This window comes from Sander vitreus, chromosome 21 (genome assembly GCF_031162955.1).
Source record: "Sander vitreus isolate 19-12246 chromosome 21, sanVit1, whole genome shotgun sequence".
Lineage (NCBI taxonomy): Eukaryota > Metazoa > Chordata > Actinopteri > Perciformes > Percidae > Sander > Sander vitreus.
The window spans coordinates 18,473,986-18,495,639 of record NC_135875.1 but is presented as its reverse complement, the minus strand read 5'-3'; the positions used below and the strand labels follow the sequence as shown (position 1 = coordinate 18,495,639).

General features: G+C 40.2%; 1 protein-coding gene across 1 annotated transcript in view; it reads left to right on the top strand.

The window, feature by feature from the left end:
- Positions 1-122: 122 nt before the first annotated feature.
- Positions 123-21,654, top strand: part of gucy2cb (guanylate cyclase 2Cb) — a 24,794-nt gene continuing 3,262 nt past the window's right edge. Inside the window, exons 1-23 of the mRNA XM_078278727.1 lie at positions 123-318; positions 5,444-5,556; positions 5,984-6,051; positions 6,711-6,926; positions 7,089-7,210; positions 7,645-7,747; positions 8,977-9,091; positions 9,319-9,460; positions 10,568-10,650; positions 10,834-10,948; positions 12,679-12,760; positions 13,229-13,331; positions 16,936-16,995; positions 17,098-17,169; positions 17,279-17,383; positions 17,561-17,647; positions 18,704-18,836; positions 19,009-19,146; positions 19,390-19,466; positions 19,560-19,651; positions 19,812-19,970; positions 20,976-21,168; positions 21,263-21,437. Coding sequence (XP_078134853.1) covers positions 123-318; positions 5,444-5,556; positions 5,984-6,051; positions 6,711-6,926; positions 7,089-7,210; positions 7,645-7,747; positions 8,977-9,091; positions 9,319-9,460; positions 10,568-10,650; positions 10,834-10,948; positions 12,679-12,760; positions 13,229-13,331; positions 16,936-16,995; positions 17,098-17,169; positions 17,279-17,383; positions 17,561-17,647; positions 18,704-18,836; positions 19,009-19,146; positions 19,390-19,466; positions 19,560-19,651; positions 19,812-19,970; positions 20,976-21,168; positions 21,263-21,437 — 2,749 coding nt within the window. The remainder of the gene's footprint in view (positions 319-5,443; positions 5,557-5,983; positions 6,052-6,710; positions 6,927-7,088; positions 7,211-7,644; positions 7,748-8,976; positions 9,092-9,318; positions 9,461-10,567; positions 10,651-10,833; positions 10,949-12,678; positions 12,761-13,228; positions 13,332-16,935; positions 16,996-17,097; positions 17,170-17,278; positions 17,384-17,560; positions 17,648-18,703; positions 18,837-19,008; positions 19,147-19,389; positions 19,467-19,559; positions 19,652-19,811; positions 19,971-20,975; positions 21,169-21,262; positions 21,438-21,654) is intronic.

Below are 21,654 nucleotides of genomic sequence, written 5' to 3'. Positions count from 1 at the left end.
CCATAGATGCACTGGACTCTGGAGCAGGAGTGTTGACAAAACCAAACACTGAAAGCCTTTACCACATCATGGAATCAAAAAAAAGCTCAAAAATATAAATGCTCGCAACCTTCAAGCTGAAAATGGGACCAGGGTGGTGGTGGTTGTGTGTCTTGGGGATTCTTGCTGCCCCGTGTCGGGGCATCAGACAGTGTCTGGTTGGGGTTACAATCAATGTGATCCTGCTGCAAGATGAAGAGTCTCCCTGGAGTCTGAAATTTGTTCAAGGACAAATAGAGAAGGCCTTAGAGACAGACGCAACCATTAATGCTGCAGAAGGTAATAAAGTACAAAATTACAACATAAAGACATCTGCATGTGTACACAAAATGATGTTACATTACGGGCTCAAAATTATTATTATTTGTACTGTTGATTCTGCAGTAGAAATTCGGGACACTTTAAAGGTATAGTAAGTGATGTTAATCAGATACACTTTTGTCAAATTCAGCGAATATCTCCTCACGGTCACCTAGCTCTCTATTTTTTGTGTGCGCTGAAAAAATGTGTATTAATACACAGCCCTGGCTGTGAAAGGAACAGAAAGGATTGCAAGAGCCACAAAACACTATTCCAGCCAATTGATAACAGGCGGCGACAGTTGATGTTAGGGTGTTAGGCGGCCGGCCAGTAGTTATCTGTCTGTTAATCTGGGGGGGCGGAGCTTCTGTTGGGGGGGTTGTATTTGTTTGGCAGTTGAGTTCAAATATCTATATATCTATAACAATCTTTGCACAGCATCGCTTACTGCACCTTTAAAGCTACATTGTGTAAGAATTTCTCCCATCTAGTGGTGAAATTGTATGTGACAACCAACTGAATATTACTTTCTAGCCCCTCCCATTCCGAGCGCATTTTAACTCCTACGCTGGCCATATTATTCCAAGAAGTACGACTTTGTCTGTGAGAGTTCCTTCCAGTGTAATAATAGTTTTACGTGATTTTGGTACCATTTCATTCAACATCAGCTATCAGGCTCCCAAACATACGCAGCTAATGTTAGTAAAGTGTCAGTGCTATCGTTATTCTGTATATTGTACGAGATTAATAGTGTAAGGCAATGTTTACAGCGTAGGAGAGAAGCAACAGAGGTTTGTGTGTTTAATATATTTCTCTGAGCAGTATGAACAATGTCAATGAAACCAAAATTAGCTCTTAGTATCTCCATTGTTTACACGCAGCTGTTCTAGTAGCTAGTCTGTGTTATAACTGCACATGACGTGAGTTGTCTGCCAGGAAAATCACGACACATATGATTACATTTATGTTACAAGGTAGACAGTGTAATGGTTATGCACAACCATGCAACCAAGCAACTATAAAACTTTGAATTTACACAAATAGGCTGATTGCCTGTCGAGAAGAAAGCAGGCAACTTCGGTGTCCCTTTCTAAAATCCTTGCTCCTTGTGAGCTCTTTCCATCTTGGAAAAGCCACTCCAACATTAACTTTGGTCTTGTTGCTTTGCCTGTCGCGTCGTTTTAATTCTCTTTTTAACTTCCTTGGTGCCTCCATTACATGTCCTAGATAGGCGCTCCATCTTCAACCGGCTTTCAAATCTGCCGGCAGTCGCGGAGTAATCTTCTCCCCCTCCCTGGCGTCCGTCACGGTGCCAGTGAGTGTAAAAGCGCAAAATGCAAAGGTATGTCCCTCTTTGGCTAACGTATTTTAAAGATGGAGGCGCAACATGGTACAGTGTATTCTAAATGGCAGATTCTACGCATACGAGAATACTTTCATTAGTTGGTGGAAATAATTACACATGAATGAGCACATATTTGTGAAAGAACAAAGGGTTTTTTGCTAAGAATCAACTAAAAAGATTACACAATGGAGCTTTAAGTTTAGATTCACAGAGACGTGGCTGGTGGCTGGATATTATCCTGGGCCACGTTCAGCCCCGATAAAACTATCAACAACTACTAGCAACACGTTTTTTTAAAAACTGAGACGGCTGTGCGTTGAAAACCCTGTTGTGTGTGCAAGCGCTCTGCCTTTTTATTACCACAAGTTTACAGACATGTCTCTGCTGATTGGGTATAACCTGTGACACAGCCAATAAACGAGAGACACACCCACCAAACAAGAGAAAACACAACTCAATGCCTGTTACACACCGTTTCACACTATTCCTAGGAAACATGGCGTTCAACCAGGAAATCGTAAGATTGAACGTGCCCCTGCTTAGGGCCCCAGGACAAAATATAGTTGTTTGCCCCCTTTGTTTGTGATAATTTGGTTAAACACTAATTTATTTAGCAATATGGACTATGTAAATCTTGAAAGAGGTCCCCTCTACAAACCTGTAGAACATGTATCGACTCTTGATATTATGCATTATCCCAAACAGATTTGCAGTTAACCAAATTACCAAACCAATGGACTCACAATGAAAATCAAGCTATTTGTGGCCACAAAATCCTTAGTTAGTTTTGAAACAACGGGTGCTTGATTTCAGACCGAGGCAGACAAAAGCAGTTTCTAATTTCTACCCGGGGATTTTGCCGGCTCAAATAACAGTGGATAGCAGATTTTATCCACTGCTACGTTAGCTTATAGTTTGTTGGTTTAACGCTGTCTTCAACTGTTTTATTAGTGTTTCAAGAGGACTCTTCCTCCTCAAAGGAGAACCCAATAAAGGTTGATCATATAAAAGACAGAGAAATAAAGTAACAGCATCGTTCTTGTAACAGTTTGTTTCACTTTTAACGATAAACAGCTTTTAGGATGAGGATGAACAACTGTGTTTGGCGAAAAGTAAAACTCAACAGAGCATCCAGACTGGCTCCCACACTGGGAAAATGCTACACAGTGGTCGTGCTAGTTATGACTTGACCTTTAACCCCACAGAATGACTACTACTGGCGGTATGAAGCAAGTTAGCTGAACATGCTAACATTTGCAGCTTGTGTTAGAGCAGACAAATGCACTGTCTTGCATTTTTGGTTTTGGAAAGCATAAAAAAGGAAACCACCATCCAAAATTTATAATACAGATTATTACGTTACTACTACTCATTGACACAGATACAAATTGAATATACAAATAATCCAAAGCTTGACAAACCTGCTGATTTGCCGTTCTGCCGAAGCTGTGCCATTGCCGTCCCCAGGACATATAAATATGAATGAAAATGAACTGTAATATACATTTTATTATTATGCAAAGTGTCCTGCACACTGATCTTATAGCAAATTTAAGATATATAATTTAAAACTACCGAGGAACACTGAAAAATAGCATTTGATACATGTCCCTTTTTATTTGCATTGTTGTGTGACTCCATATTTCATCTATGCTTTAAATAATTGTTTTTCAAAAGAAACATAAAAGTCCATGATATGTTAGTTAAAATACACATTTTAGGCAAGTCCCCAGGTTTTAATTCAGTCCAGGGGCGCGTTCAATCTCAAAACATTGTGCACCGTTTTGGCGACGGGCTTTGAGTTATGTTATTTCTTGTATAGAGCTCAACAGTCCCGCCCCTCCTCTGAGAGACCTTGGGTTCCGGAAGTAAATTTCCCATTCATTTCTCCCATTGACGTCTGGGAAAATCCGTATATAAAGAGTTTTAGACCATGCCTTAGGCTAGCCAAGTGGGACGTGACTCATAAGCATACAACGTATCATTTCGAGTAAAAAAACGAACAGAAAATCCCCAAAAAGTCAAAGGTACAAGACTGTGTACACATCGTCATCTCAGAGCGAAGGAACTACTCATCCCATAAACCACCGCGCACCACTGAACAAAGGAAGCTAATGTTAGTTTAGCTAACAGCTAATTCGGCTAACCGCTAGCTGAGACAGCATGTAATAACTTTAAAAGACCCTCAAAATAAAACCTGAAAATAACCGTTAACATATATAATGGCTGTTACATCAGCTGTAGACGGCTTTACCCAGTGTTAAGTTTGAGTTAACGTTATTTTACAGTTATTTGCGGTTAGCCGAATTAGCTGTTAGCTAAACTAACGTTAGCTTCCCGGCAGAGGCTAACGTCAGAAGCGTGGGAACAGATCGTGCAGTGTCATAAATCCTCGTGACGGATTGTGCAGGCAGCAGAAATCGGGTACTGACAGACATCGTTAGTTTTCTACTATGTAATTATGCGCATGCGCAGAACGGATCGTACAGGTGGTACGGATAGGGTACTGACACCCCTCCTCCTCACCAGCATGAGTTCCACCAATCAGAGTCATCACTGTGGGGTTGTGGGATTGTTCAGGATTGTGGGTAATGAAGTACTTATCCAAGACATCGCGAATAAAAGACATCTATCTCTAAACAAGGTTAGTGCCCCATGATTTTTGGCGTCTATATGAGCATATACAATCGCTTAGTCATGTACGCAAGCTGGTTTTAAGTCTACCATCGACGGTTACGATTTTATGGCTTATACTGCAAATGTCAATGGAGACATTGCATTGTATTTTTACTTCCGGAACCCGCCTTGGGCAGGACTGTTGAGCTCTATGGTGGGTGTGTCTCTCATTTATTGGCTGTGTCACAGGTGATACCCAGTCAGCAGAGACGTGTATGTAAACTTGTGGTAATAAAAAGGCAGAGCGCTTGCTCTCTTAATACATCCATGGCTTGCACACACAACAGTGTGTTCACCCTATGGTTCAACCAAATATCCTCTATACTTAGCACCGCTGTTTCAGTTTAAAAAAACGTGTTAAGTACGTTTTCGGGGCAACACATCCCTCCCCTATTAAAAATTTGGAACATTCCAAAAGTGACATTTTCAACAGGAAGTAGCATCATTTGGATCTTCTGAACATAGACATATATAGAGGCCATGGGAAGACCAAAAGTATGTTCTTTCGTTTTCTTTTCTGTATACTTCATCCCTTTGTAACTATGACTGAGCAGGTCAATCTCAACGTTCTGTCCTGTTACCATCATCATTTCCTTCTTTCTTTTTTTTTTGACATTTTTGGTAAATCACTACAAATGTGTCGACATGCTATTAGCATGGATGCCATGTGGCTATATTTATATATTTGCCAAGTGCATGTGTCTTTACTTTCAGTCCTGTTATCAATAAAGAGTAACATGATGACTGAGTAACAATAACAGGAGTGTGCATATGTAGTGTTTTTTTGTAGTCACAAATATCAATTATTTGAACATGTAACCAACCATTTCTTTAAAATAAACAGTTGCTTGTGGGGATAACAAAGGAAATAGTGGCATATGCTTTTAAACGTGCTTTTCAAATGACACATGAGAAAGAAAAGAAAAATGAAAGCAAATGGCACCCATTCGGCAGCTGGCATAGCGGACTGATTGCACGTACACCCTTACAAAAGACTTTTTTATTTTTATTTTTATTTTATTTATTTTTTATATTAATGAAATGTTTTTCTGCCTTTTCATTCTTTTTTCAAACCACAAAAAGGTGCAAGGTTTAATCTCACGGCTAACTATAGCGGGTTCAACACAATCTTTTATCAACGTAAAGGCTGCCAGAGTAGCGCGTGTGAGGGAGTGGAGGAGCTAAGGACGCTAATGGTAAGTGAAGTTTTATATCCACCTCAGACTCATGATATACTTTTTTAATAACATGTAGGCATAGACTTGCCTGTGTGCTTAGCCTTAGTGTGTGTGTACGGTCTATGGCGTGTACCTTGAAAATAAAAAGCTATATCCACTAGGGAGCAGATCAGTGCTTCATCATTCAGATTTTGCTACAGTGTTAATTTTATTGTTTGTTTCAAGTCTGTTGCTCACTTCATTGCACCTTGTAATGTATACACATAAAGTAAATTTGTGAATACACGTGGACAAGCAATGCTTTGAAGAAATGCATGGTTCACAGGGGTAGCTATCACACGCATGTTAAAAGTGAGTACATAGCAGATTCAGCACTCCTAAACTTAGCCAAATAGCCACAGTGACAGACAGACAAGAACTCACACTCATTTGTATTCTCTCTCAGGATTCAGACACCCTGGGATGTGCAGTGCTTGGGCCCACCTGCACCTACGCTACTTTCCAAGTGGTTGAGTAAGTGCATACCTACATCTGTGTAGACACATTTAAAAAATTGTTCATATACAGTATTCAAACAGGTGTTGACATAAATGTGGAAATGGTACATGTGGGATCTGTGGCTGCCCAATCTGTAGCCTACCGGAAACTCGATTTGTTCTACACGTGTGGAGACGGTTGAATTTAGGCATTGTACTCGAATAATTAGGAAAGGATAGCCCATTGGTCAGGGGATGGGACCTGAGCGGATCAGGTTTCTGGTACGGATAGGGTAAATCCTAAATGTCCTAAATAAGCTTCCTAACATTAGGTTCTGTGGATGCGTCTATAGACCTTTTTCACGGCAGACATTTTGACTTGTCATAGTAGGAAAAGCACAGCTGAGATTGATAACCTTAACGATGGCTCAATTCCATCAAGTGTCCCAGTAAGCTATTTCAGTGAGTCAGCATGTACAATACCAGGACCTCTCTTAAGTGGAATGCAGCCATCATTAATGGTTTTGAACACACCTGTGCTTTTCCTTCTATGATATGTCAACATGTCTGCCGTGAAAAAGGTCTATAGCTACATGTCTCTACAATCCATCTTACCATTTTATTCCATCCATGTTTATGTCATGCTTATGTATTTCTCTCTCTCTCTCTCTTTCCACCCCTTTCCACTTCTGTCAGTTTGGAACAAGGTCTGAAGCTCAGTACGCCAATCCTCTCGGCAGGAAGCTTCGGTCTCTCCTGCGACTACACGCTAAATCTGCAGCGCCTCCTGCCGCCGGCACGCAAGATCTCTGACTTTTTTATCAGTTTCTGGAACGACACCAACCAGATTAAATCTATTTGGAAGACTGCCTATGTTTACAAGAAACAGAGCAACACTGAGGATTGCTTTTGGTGAGTAACCTAGGACAGAGGTTCTCAATGTTTTTTCAGCCAAGGTCCTCTTACAAGATAGAGAATATGCCTGGACCCGTGTGTGTGTGTGTGTGTGTGTGTGTCTGTGGTGTAAATAAATCTTGTTTTTTTACTTGAATTCTAAGTGATGTTCTTTTACAGGTATATAAATGCACTTGATGCAGACTCGAGCAAGTTTGCCCTAAATATTCAGAGAACGGTGCTACGCAATCCAGAAGACCTGAAAGAAGTACTATCATCAACCCAAAACAGGACAAGCAACTGTAAGTATTTTCTTTGAAAAAAATCACACAACACATGGATGAAGTGCATTTAATTATTGTATGATTTTGCAAGTTTTTACAAACTGTCAGGGAATCAACTCACACAGACTTTTGATGCCCAGTTTACAACATGGCATCAAGTGGACATGACAGCAATATTACAGTAAAGTATTACTTGTACAAGAGTATAAAGGCATGCAGTGTATTCAGACTGCACTTTTAAAAGCACTTGATTTTCAGACGTTGATAATGAAAAGTTTCCCATTTTGAACTATATAACCACAAAGGAACATAGGACAAATCAGCTTAATAGAACTATTAACATTTGCAGAGGGTTGAATGGAGGGTTGGACTCTCCCCAATGCTACTCAACTACAGTATATGCTAAAACTGCACTACTTGTCTGGTGTTACATACAGCTTCTCTTTTTGCAGTGTTCATCATGTGTGGATCACCAATGGATGTAGAGGAGATGAAAAGTGTCTCCATAGAGGCAGACAGCAGTGATATTATCTTTATCCTTATTGATCTTTACAAGTCAGTGCTCTTTGTTCATTTAATGTCTTTTTTCTGTTTCTCTCGTTTTTCTCATCTTGGTATTTTCTGCATGTGTCTGTCCTGTAGACATGTTAACACTTTGACATATATAGTACACAGCAGTGATTTCCCAACAAGCCTTGCTTGTATCCTTTACAGTCTATGCTTGTATCCCAGGGGCCATGGCGAACCTGGAACAAAAATGTGGAGTACTTCAAGTAATAAAATAATAAATATAATATTTGTAATAATAAAATAACATTTTGATTTGATTACGAAAATGTGCCCACATATTGGACCAGACCTAAGAGTTAATGAAAATAGATGGCAAGCGAGCAGAGAGGTAGTTAGCTATGGGTAAACGGTTGAAATAGGTAGCTAAAAGTAAACAGTTGAAATAGTTAGCTAAAAGTAAACCAAAAAAACCCATATACCATAAATCCACTATTATATCCACTCTTTTGTCATTTAAAAGTTCAATAATGTCCAGATAAAGCCAATTCAAACACATTTGTACCATGCTAGGTGTTGATGAAGGAGTACTTAGAGTTCAACCGACAGCTGTGGTGGGGGTATGTCTGACAAAACGGGTTGGGAACCAGTTAGGGCTGCATGATATGAGGAAAATCTCTAATTGCGATTATTTTGACTGATATTGTGATATGATTCACGATATTGAAGGGAATGATCATATTTGTATCATTATTCTCATTTTCATTGACTAATATTAAATCTTAAAAAATTAAAATGATTATAGTGTGATTTTTGCGAGGATCTGTTCCAAACAACGATTTTTTTCATTAGTCTGTAGGATAGGATTTGTAGGCCGGGACGTCTCTGCAGCACCACAATACTTTATTTTAGAATGGTTTGGTTTGACACATATTTTGCCTTTAACAAATATTGCTCCCCTCTGCGATGTGGATATTGCACTAGTTCATATTGCTATTTCGATAAAATTGCGATTAATTGTGCAGCCCTAGAACCAGTGGTATACACTACACAGCAACACATTTGTAACTTTTCCCTCCAACTTCATGCTAACATTTCACATTTTTCGGTGAGAATTCATATTGTTGCATATCCACCATTATTTTTTCTTCATCTCTAGAAATGTTGCTCCAATAAAAAATGTACAAAATTAAATTACTGATTCAAAAGATTTGCCTGAATCTGCCAGCTTCAGATCCAGCACTTATAAGAACGCCTCTACTGCCTTCTCTCCACAGCGATCAATACTACATTAACACATCGTCACTGCCATCCATGAGGAACGTGTTGGTGGTGACAATGCCCAACACCAGAAGCTACACTATCAACACAGACCTGAAAGACAAGAACACAGTGAGGACACATTTCCAAATTACTCAACATCCTTGTTTCTCGGACTGCTTCCTCGGAATAGTTTTGACATTATGGGCAATACAATTTCATTGCTTTTTTAGCTGAGAGTTGCAGTAATAAATTAATAATCTAGAGTTCTTATTGGAACTGCATAAAGTAGTTGCATCAATTTCTCTCTCTCTCTCTCTCTCTCTCTCTCTCTCTCTCTCTCTCTCTCTCTCTCTCAGATGAATGATTACATGGCGGCGTACCATGATTCCGTGCTGCTAGTAGGCCAGGTGATGAGGTATATTGCTAAAAAAAATCATTCGGAGATTCAGCAGATGGAGTATGTCAATGCGAATTACTTCAGAAACATCTCCTTTAATGGTAAGGAAGGAGGAAGAGCGAGTGGGAGAGAGGGAATGGAAACTCTAATGCAGCAAGAACTCTAATTTCATTCAGCATAACGGCCCTACTGACCGCTGGCATTCATGCCAGCGGTCAGTAGGGCCGTTATGCTGAATGAAACATTTTAGATCAATTTCTGGGATGAGACACTTTGATAATAGAAGAAAAAAAAATCCAAGAGTTACTCACTTACTGTTTTGTGTGACGCCCGACAGACAGAAGCTGTCAACTGCGGTCACTGATTTGTATTTTCACTGACAAAATGAAGTGATATGAAGTGTTAAAGCTTGCAGGCAGCAGCTGTAAGTAGCTTGTGTGTGATTGAGAGAACCGTTTCTCCTGTCAGGCTCTGTGTGTTTTTTCAGGAAAAAAAACCAATACAAAATTAAATGAGTTAACACTACACAGTACACTAGTTACTAGGGCTGTGTATTGGCAAGAATCTGGTGATATGATACATATCACGATACATGGGTCACGATTCAATATATTGCAATATATTTCGATACTGTGCGTAAGGCGATATATTGGGATTTTTTTTTTTGAAAGTATAATTTTAGAAAAACTAATATTTAAAAAAAGACATGATGTTCATAAAAGTCAAAGAAGTTTACTTTAGGTAAACAATTCAGTACACAGAAAATCAAACTGCCAGTTTGGGATTGTGGTTCACAGGTTCTTAGTGAGCTAATTGTTATATGCTAAAGTAGGCCAAGTTCAGCCATAGCTACATTGTTAGCTTCTAGCTAAAAGTCAGGCACTGCTAGGCACTGTTAGGTGAGGACACTAGTGGTGTGTCTCAGCATAGAGATCTAGCGGTAGGGGGTTTAAACACAACATAAACATGAACCACTGTCTTACATGAATATTTTTGCACGTAAACTAAAAAAAAAATCAGTGTTTTTGAATATCAACAGTATTGCAAGTGTATTTATTTTTTTCTTACACCCTTACTAGTTTACAGTAGTCCCAACAGGAACTAGTAAACGGTAAACAAACACCAGAGGCTGATTTCTGGCGACGTTGTGGTGAACAAAGTGTCTGCCATATTTTTTTGTATAAAGACGTTTTTACGATTGTGCTCAGGAAGTGCTGGGTACTACAAGCTGGACAAGCATGGAGACCGAGACGTGAATCTCTCAATCATTTACACCACTACTGACGACAAGGTACATTGTTCTCCTGTGTTAATTATTATGCAATTTAGCAGGGAATAGAATAAACCCCGGATCTCTTATTCTTTGTGTTAGCAATGTCTCAAAAAGGTATTTAGAAATAAAACCCCATGTGATCTTGCTGTTATATAGTGTTTTATTCTGAAATGTGTACTTTTCTCCTCGTGTGTTTCTCAGTACCAAATTTTATTCACATTCAACACTGAGCACAAAGAAACCAAAGTGGTTGAGACACACCCTTCGTTTATCTGGGGAAAAACACTTCCTGATTTCACACCAGACCTAGCTCCAGGTAACTAACACACACACACACACACACACAGCCATGACTGATTGTGTCAGATGGCTGTCACAACCTTTAGTCATAAACCGTCTTTCTGCTCACTTTCACACCCATAAACAGACACAGAGTTCAATTCAATTTTATTTATAGTGTCAAATCATGACAGGAATTATCTCAGGACACTTTACAGATAGAGTAGGTCTAGACCACACTCTATGATCCAGGATACTATGCATATTATCAGGATGCATAGTATCCTGGATCCATGAAATAACTGGCCTTTAAAAATCAAAATCTGCCTTCCTCTATGGGAATTTAACATAGGGGTGTGTATAATTATGGCTCCTGTATTTTAAGGAAGAACATTTATTTATTTACAATACATTATTCATTCACAAAAGAAATTGGTGTCCTTAAAAGATTTTTTTTTAATTAAGGCATTAAGATCAATTTCCAAAATTTGATTTTTTTTAATCCTCTTTTTAGTCAACTTTAGCATGGGTATAAGAGAGAGAGAGAGAGAGAGAGAGAGAGAGACCGGTGTGTGTGTGTATATATAGAAACATACATGTACTGGAGTTTGGAGTTTGTCTGTTTACAGTTCTAAATACTGTTAAATATGCTTTTCTACCACACAACCGCTACAACAGATTAAATGTAATCAGATTAAAACTGACAGAATTGAACTACAATTAAGTGTGCCTTCATGTTTATGAGAAGTCTTAGTTGGGCAGTTTGTCTCCGGGTTAAAATCATGTTGTATTCGTTACAATACAATCAAGTAAAGTTCAAAGGTTTAGCAGCTTAGAAGCATTTCACACATTTAAACACTGGTTGAACCCAGGTTAGAGGTCACTGTGGAGTGTTCTTTTAAGCCCCAGATACACCAACCCGACGACCGACCGTTGGCAGAAAAGGCAGTCGGACTGATCAGTCGGCTCCCCGAGGTCCAAAAAGTGACTCGGAACACACTGAAGCGACGCCAACTTGAGAGTACGCTCTGCGCGAGACGTAATACGTCTCCATAACAGCAGGCGGCAGAAATAGGCCGTGCAGTTGCTGAATCTGTCTTCGTTTCAGATCGACAAAGGTCAGTTTGAAAGATTTTCGTCAGATTTTGAGAGGCTTAGTCACGCTCATCCCGCTCGTCATTTCCGGGTTAGCACTCCACCAATCAGATTGGTCATTGAGTCCGACTACCCGCCCTCCGACCCAGCAAGTCAGGTCGGCCAAAATGAAGGCCGACAGCTCCTCCGACGAACGAAGGCACGGAACACACCGAACAGACTCCAGTCACCGACCTCGCCAGACTGTTCGACGGCCGATTATCGGGTTGGTGTGTCGGGGCCTTAAAACCCACTGTGTGCATCCTTGAGGTTTAACAAATGTGTTGAATCCATATTCTTACTTAAAAAACATTTGCAAAGCAGACTTTCTTTGCATGTTACTGCCACCAACTTTTGACCGGTGTATGGTAAGAAACCGAATCATTTGAAAGAGGTTTTCATCACGTAAAGATTCTACACATAGTGGCCTTAAGCTTGAGTAAATAAGCACCATCAAGTCACGCTATTTTTCATATTTTGTGGCACATGTAAACCTTTCTTGCAGGTCCTTTGAGACATAAACCTATACGTACGTGTACAATGCCCTGGATGAGTCAGGGTTTACTAGAGAAAAATCCCTAAACTTGAAATTGTAAGTTTTTCTTTTTTGTGCTCTCTCTCTCTCTCTTTCAGCCACATCACCTAATGACATCATTGTCAGTGTGTTGGCGGTGACAGTGGTTGTAGTGGCCACCATGGCCTTCATTTTCTACCGGTGAGTGATTAATCAACTTCAGTGCATCATTATTGAACCACAAAACAAGTAACTGTCACTATGCAGGTTCAGTATTTGAGATATTTATGGATGCTTTTTTTTATCTCAGAACATAATGTGAAATATGATTTTTGATAACTTTTATATGTATAAATTCTATCTACTTCTAACTGTTCTATAGATAGATGTAAATAAAAGGCAGTTGCAATGCATATTGGGGTCGTTTAAAATCCTAACAGAAATAAAAGTAAAGTTTTCTGGGTCTCTATTTCCTGACCGACTTGAAGAATTTCAAGTCAAATGATTTCTGTGTCTTGATTTCAGAGCCAGTTTTTGTGTAAAATGTACAAAATTGGAAGCTAAATAGGGACGTGTAGATATTGAAGGTGCACGTCTCGGGTGCCCATGGATGAGGATCTCTGTACTATAGTGTGTTGCATTTTGTATTTCATATTTTTTCCTGTGTAGACAGAATAGGAGAGCGCGCCGGGTCAGGAAGCGCTGGTCCCATATCGCCTCTGATCTTATCACACCGCTGGAGAACAACCAACTCAATGTCATCTCTCTTAAGGTAAATAAAGTGTAAAGCTCTCAGTCGGCATGGAGACTCTTCTTCAGCACTCTCTTACTTATTGACCCGAACAGGACAGTATACGGACGCCCTGAGAGCTTGAGAGAAAAAAGATTTCTGGTGATCCATTTTTTAAGTCTGATCTAAATTGTTTCCTTTCGTGTGTTTATGACTCACAAACCCCAATTCCAATGAAGTCTGGACACGTTCCAAAAAAGCTGGGACATGGGCATGTTTACCGCTGTGTTACATCACCTTTCTTTTTAACAACACTCAATAAGTGTTTGGAAACTGAGGACACTAATTGTTGAAGCTTTGTAGGTGGAATTCTTTCCCATTCTTCCTTGATATACGACTTCAGTAACTCAACAGTCCAGGGTCTCCGTTGTCATATTTTAATGGGAGACAGGTCTGGACTGCAGGCAGGCCAGCCTAGTACCTGCACTCTTTTACTACAAAGCCACTCTGTTGTAACACCAGCAGGATGTGGCTTGGCATTGTCTTCCTGAAATAAGCAGGGACGTCCCTGAAAAAGACGTTGCTTGGATGGCAGCATATGTTGCTCCAAAACCTGTATGCACCCTTCAGCATTAATGGTGCCTTCACAGTAGAGGTGTGAATCTTCACTGATCTCCCGATTCGATTACGATTATCATGTCTTCAATGCGATATCTCGATGCATCACGATGCATCAAAAACATTTTTCTATTAAAGCCATATAGGATATTTGACTTGACAATCAAGTTTGCATTGTCAAGTGCAATGCCCAAGCTGCAATAAGTAACTTTAGACTGGAATGATGAAGTGTTTGGGTTAATTTCTTTAAGGTAGCTACCACGAAGGTTTACCTAGTTTGCATTAGTCATATACCACCGTACTTTTAACCTGCAAATCTATTGTGCTGTATTGGAATAACTGACCCCAGACAACAATAAAAAATAAAAATAAAAAAATATTTAGCCATTAGATTGAATAACAAAAAAACACAAATCACACCCTTCAAATATGCTAACTGCAATATTTCTTCAAATTATATTAAACACAACTACCCCTTTACCCGTTTCTCTATCAGTTTCCACTTAAAAATCTCCAGCTACACAAAATGATTCCTCCTTACAGCAGTTTCAATGTAAAACTTACTCAAACCCTATTAAACCACTGTTTTACCGCACGCACGCACAGCAAAAGTTGCAGGCTTGATGTTAGCTCGTGTGCAATGCCGTTATCTTCAGTGAAGCAAACACACAGAAATCCAAGTTACAGTTAGGGTTAGTCCAAGAAACACAGCTCAAACACGAAAACGAAACACCAGTCACCAGCTACAGCCAAGTCCTCTTCAGCAGGGAAACGCGCTGTCGTCCTCTTCCTCCGAATGAGCAACTCTCCGCCGTTCGCTCCAACTTTAGCCAGGCACACTAGCACTTGTACTAGCACACTTGTTCTAAACGACTGCTGTTAGACAAGAAAAGTGCCATAGTGTACACCTCTTCAGCTTCGTTATTCCACTTAGATCTTCTCCAAGCTAACTAGTGTCTGTCCATGTTTCTCAGTGTTTGATTTGTTCTTCTCGATTTGCGATTTCTCTCCACTCTCCTCCTCGTGTCTCCACTCAGCCGACAACTAACCCTGTGTCTGTCTGTGTGTCTGTCTGTGTGGCTACTGAGAATGTTACTTTACATATAAATGTTTATGCCGCGACATTGAGCGACATCATTGCGTTATAATAGATTATGGTTGGCCACTGCATCGATGCAGCATCGTCCATGTCTGCATCCTTTAATTTCAACACCTCTACTTCACATATGTGCAAGTTACCTATGCCATGGGCACTAACACACCCCCATACCATCACGGATGCTGGCTTTTGAACTTTGCGCTGATGACAATAACAGTAAGATGGTCTTTTTCCTCTTTGGCCCGGAGGACATGACGTCCATGATTTCCAAAAACTTTTCCACTTTGCGTCAGTCCATCTCAGATGAGCTAGGGCCCAGAGAAGCTGACAGCGTTTCTGGGTGTGGTTGATATATGGCTTTCGCTTTGCACGGTAGAGTTTTAACTTGCACTTGTAGATGTAGCGACAAACTGTATTCACTGACAATGGTTTTCCAAAGTGTTCCTGAGCCCACGTGGTAATATCCTTTACATAATGATGTCAGGTTTTAATGCAGTGCCGCCTGTGGGATGGAAGGTCACGGGCATTCAATGTTGGTTTTTGGCCATCAAATTCAAAATAAATGAATAGTTGCACAAAAAAAACAGCACAAGTTTATCAGTTTGAACATTAAATACCTTGTCTTTGTAGTGTATTCAATTAAATATAGGTTGAAAAGGATTTGTAAAATCATTGTATTCTGTTTTTATTTACGTTTTACACAACGTCCAAACATCATTGGAATTGGGGTTTGTAAAAACAAGTGAAAAAAGGTTTTGCCAGGACAATCTCTCCAAGTTACATTTATTTTTACTGTGAAACGACTGGAAAAAAGGTTTTGCCAGGTGAGAACATTTTGTTTTGCCAGGATAATTTTTCTAGGTACTTTTTTTCTGTGGAAATAGGGGTAGTGTTTGTTGTTGTATTACTCATTTTAGCCACAAGAGGCTGAAGTGCACCACTACTCCATTTTCTAAATAGGATTAAAAGCATTCATCTTTTCTTCCAGGTGAGTTTTCATTTCTTCATGCACTCTAAACACAAGGTACATGTTGTATATGTAAGATCACTTTCATGTCTTTCTTTTGGCTAGAACTGTATTTCAATAAGCAAATCTGCTGTTTTAGTCCTATTTAGAACATGGGGTAGTGGTGCACTTCAGCCTTGTGGCCCGAAATGAGTATTAAACAACAAACGCACACAAAAATGATCCTGGCAACACTTTTTTTACACCTGTTTTTGATTCATAAACAGGTTAGATATTAAATAATTTAGATCAGACTTAGAATTTCTTTTTATTTCGGTCACTTGCCTCTCAGGTCTTCCGTAGGACAGTGAAGCTTATCCTGCATTTAGAAATCTATGATTTCCACAGCTCTCACCAGCTTTCTAACCATTTGTTCTCTATAAAGTGCTTAAATTCACCTTGTTCCTAAAGATGAATGCACTAGAGCAGGGGTCTTCAACGTTTTTTAAACCAAGGACCCCTTAACTGAGAGAGAGACGCAGCAGAGACCCCCTACTACATATTAAGTTGCCTATTAAGCTGGGCCTACAATATCGTCTGGGCGGCCTAAAGCCTGTACACATTCCTTTTTAGTACACAGAATACTAAACTATTAAAAGAATAATTGTTGGAATGATTAATGAATCATGTTTTAATGTTAAAAAAATACAATCCTCAGGATTAACTGCATCTGTGGGTGGCTACCTTAGAGATTTCCTTACCTATAGGCTGATTTATATTTGCTAATAATTTGTTGGATTCATGTTAAGACATTTACATTTAAAAAAAACCCTTTTTTTTAAATTAACAATAATTTGGAGCCCCCCCCCCCTTCAGTAAATCTGAGGACACCCTAGGGGCCCCAGACCCCCTGTTGAAGATCACTGCACTAGAGCACACATAAAAAATGTCCTGTTAAAATGTCCTCCATCTGCCCCCATCAGATTGAAGACGAGAGCAAAAAGATGAAAATCCAGATCCGCTGTGCACTCTACGATAAGAAGGTAGCTGGACACAACAGTAGTTTTCAAATCTATCAACATGCTTTTCTGAACATGCAGATTTTGATTTCTAGTGTGACTGATGCTGCTGCAATTTGTTTTTAGATTGTGATTCTAAAGGAGCTGGAGCACTCCGATGGGAACTTTAACGAGACCCAGATGATAGAACTTAATGATGTAAGATGTCTTGACGCTTCCGGTCCTGTGTGTGCCTGTCCTTTTGCGTTTATGTTTTTCCAAGCTAGCCTCTGTGCCAGTAAAAGACTGTTTCTTCTTTTCTCTGCAGCTCATGCAAATCGACTACTACAACCTCACAAAGTTTTACGGCACAGTGAAGTTTGATGAGGGCGTGTTTGGAGTGTTTGAGTATGGAGAGAGGGGGTCGCTCAGGGTACGTATGGAGATTGCACACGTGCCATTCAAGTTCATTCAGGTTTGAATGGATGTTCAGTTTGCACATAAGAAGTCAATACTATAAGTAACTCAGTACAGAACCAGCAAGAAGAGATCAAATATCCATTCATAATACAATAATTCTACCAGATTTCATGTCCCTTTCTTCTTCCAGCATGTGCTGAGCGATAAGGTTTCTTACCCAGAGGAGACCTTCACAGACTGGGAGTTCAAGATCTCCGTCATGTACGACATTGCCAAGGTGAGACAGAAACTATCTGGGCTCTTCTGATGACGAGTCACGTAACTCTGAAGTGCTATATTGTATTTGACTTATGACACATGATATTTTATGGCGCTTTATGAATGAATGAAAAGTAGGCACCATATGGTCACCTTGACACAAACGCACATAAACATGTTATGAGATCACACGGTACTCAGACTCACAATATGCAAGACATACTCAATTTTGTATTATGTTTCTCTAATAAACTATAGTACTCAAGAAATGCTCAAAGCCAGTATTCAGAAATGGTGCCTTTAAATGAGCCGTCAGGACTTTTGTACAGTTGTGATGTCACAACTATACTATATATAGGTAGAAAGTGCTGCTATAGTGCCGTTACAGTCATTCCCCGGCTGCAATGACGATGGAGAGAAACCAAGAGCACAGATGTGGACGACCCAGAAAAGCTGACCAATCAGAAAAGACTGGGCTTTTTTGGGAGGGAGGCTTAAAGGGACAGGCACTAAAATGGAGCGTTTCAGACAGAGGGTGAATACAGGTATATTCAGACAGACAGTATGAGAAATGATGTGCTTTTTTTAAATTTCTTTTTTTTTAATTAAAGCATGTAAACTGTGCTCTAGTAGAAATCCAAAATACAAGTTTGAACTTGAAAATGAGCACAAATTTGGCCCTTTAAAACCCCAACTTGTAATCAATTACCAGTTGTTTCCTTTCCTTTTTTGAATTTTGTTACCTATGTATTTCCTAGTGTGCATTTTGACGTAAACATTGATGTACAGTATTCAGAAAAGTGGACCTAACACAGACATTTACAGACATGTTAAGGAGCATCATGCAGTAGTGCTTCTGAAACTGTACACGGTATGTAACACAGCAACATTGTCACTTCAGTGAATGTAATGTGATTATGTTATACTGTATGTAAGAGGGCTTATAAGGTTCAAACCAAGCCGAATGTTTGGAAGGAATTGATTTTGCAGTTCTCCCTGGCAGCCAGTAGAGGCCAGTAAAGATCTCAGATGACTTATCGTAAGTAACCCTGTGGTGTTTTAATCCTTGGTGCAGGGCATGTCCTATCTCCATGCCAGTCACATCCAGGTGCATGGTCGCCTCAAGTCCACCAACTGTGTGGTGGACAATCGCATGGTGGTGAAGATCACAGATTTTGGCTGCAACAGCTTTCTTAGGCCCGGCAGAGGTAAAACAACAGCCGCGGTGTGTCTCATACTAAGTCCTCCCTTACTGAGTTTATGTTTATTCCTTCACTTTCTTACATTCTCCTTTCTTTTGATTAAGAAAGTACTGTTTTTTTGACAGGTTTTGTTGTGTGTTTTTTTTTTATTTTTTAATTCCCTCTCCTCTCCTTTCAGACTTGTGGACTGCTCCGGAGCATCTGAGGAAACAGGGCACCTCTCAGAAAGGAGACGTCTACAGCTTTGCCATCATCGCTCAGGAGATTGTTCTCAGAAAGAGCACCTTCTACACCAAGAGCTGCTCCGACAGAGCAGGTGTGACCTCTCACAAAACCACCGTCCAAAATGAATCCCCCCCCCCCACACACACACACACACACACACTCTCACACGCTGAGCCCTGTAAAAATCAAAAGAGTGAAGAACATGATTAGTATTCCTAAGGGACTGTATGGAAATCTCACTGGAGGGCAGTGGGATTTGTATGTGGTTTGCTGTAATACACACTCAGTAATATTGTGAATAACTTTGTGGGGAATTGTCTGTGTCTGCTAACAGAAAAGCTTGCCAGGGTCATCATGTCCTACTTCAGACCTGATCTTAACTTTGATACCGCTTCAGAGAAAGAATTAGAGGTGAGTTAATGCCGGTTGCATGCCTTTATCTATGATTAGGTGTATATTGTGTGTCCGCTGGGTCTTTAAAGCTTTGTGTCCTCCGTCTCGCAGGTGTACATGTTGATAAAAAGCTGCTGGGATGAGGATCCAGAAAAAAGACCTGACTTTAAGAAGGTGGAAAACTGTCTGGGAAAAATCATCAGGTAGGTAATCGCTGTGTTTACTTAAATGGGTTGTTGTTGTTGTTGTCGTTTTAGCCTATGGAAGCTCTAATAAAGTGATTACATATTTGCAGCTGGGTTTAGTGAACGTTTGTGTTTTCTCACCTTCCTTTCCGTCTCCTCCCCTTCCATTGTCCTTTAGTAAAATTCATAACCAGGACAATGAGAGCTACATGGATAACATGATCAGGCGGCTGCAGATGTATTCCAGAAACCTGGAGTACCTGGTGGAGGAGAGAACGGCCCTCTACAAAGCTGAGAGGGACAGAGCAGACTGCCTCAACTTCATGCTGCTTCCTCGGTCTGTTTACACTTAAGAAACGCCTTTTTAAGACACTGACCTAAGAACACAGATAATATAATGCTAAATACATGTTTACCTGAAAAGTAGCCCACATGGGCAAAAACTAGAGCCCGACTGATAAAGGATATATTTTTTTTTAAGATTATTTTTTGGGCATTTTTTAGGCCTTTATTCACAGGACAGCTGAAGACATGATAGGAGAGAGAGGGGGGGAATGACGTGCAGCAAAAGGCCGCAGGTCTGAGTTGAACCCAGGCCCGCTGTGTCAAGGTGTAAACCTCGGTGTATGGGCGCTCGCTCTACCAACTGAGCTATCCGGGCGCCCCTGATAAAGGGTTTTTAAGGCCGTTGTCGATAACAAATATTTGGTGATTTAAAAATCCGATATTCCGATATATCGATCAATAAACATATTTTTTTTTAAATCCAGAAACGTGTAACAAAACATAAACAGATTTCCCTAACATTAGTTATTTATAGTTATTTGAGTCCTTACTAAAATAATATGATAATGCAACGTTTTATTGTCACAACAGAACAGAGAAACATCAAAATATATTTAAGTTCTGATAAATAAAATGTATACAAATACAAACTTAAGATATGAAACTAAAGGCCCTTTTGAACAGAAACACAATAACAACAAAAATCATAGCGTTGCCAACAGGGACGCTGTAGAGCGCCCTCTGGTGGACAAACTATGCAATGGCAACACTCATAACATGGTTGACGGGTGTTCGTCCGTTTTTATTAAATAATAATAAGTATTCATTTATCGGCCATAATAGATGCCGATACCAATAGTTTGGAAAATACCTAATATCGGCCGATAATATCGGCCCGCCGATATATCGGTCGGGCTCTAGCAAAAACCTCTCGGTCTGGCAACACCTTGTGGGGGTAAATCTGATAAAAAAAAGCCACAGGTTTAGCTGATTTAAATTGTAATGAAAGCACAGGTGGATCCTCCTGTTTCATCTGTTTTTGTTTCTCTCTGTGCAGCCCGGTGGTGAAAAGCCTGAAGGAGACTGGTGTGGTGAAACCAGAGCTGCACGAGGAAGTGACGATATACTTCAGCGACATCGTCGGTTTCACCACTCTGTGCCAGTACAGCACACCGATGGAAGTTGTGGACATGCTCAATGACATCTACAAGGGCTTTGACAGCATCGTCGACCACCACGACGTATACAAGGTATACACACGGGGGTGAAATTCAACAGAGAGACACACTTGACTGACAGGTAGACAGACCACAGACATCACCATTTCTTCCATCTACCCCTCAGGTGGAGACGATTGGGGACGCCTACATGGTGGCCTCTGGGCTTCCGAAGCGAAATGGGAACAGGCACGCGGTGGATATCTGCCGCATGGCGCTGGACATCTTGGCGTTCATGGGAACCTTCCAGCTCCGACACCTGCCCGGTATCCCTGTGTGGATACGCATCGGCGTTCACTCTGGTAGATGGCACTAAACTCTGGGCTGTGCTCATTAGCTTATTTCTCAATCTTCCAATAACAATGACCCATTGGTAAATGGAACTGAACGCTCAAGAGCTAAGACAAGATCGTTAAATGCAGTGTGAAGCCACAACATTTGAATTGTTTTAAAGGTCCTTCATAGCCAAGTGCATTCTTTCCCCAATAATTTCTAAAACCTTTGCGCAGCTGATTCATC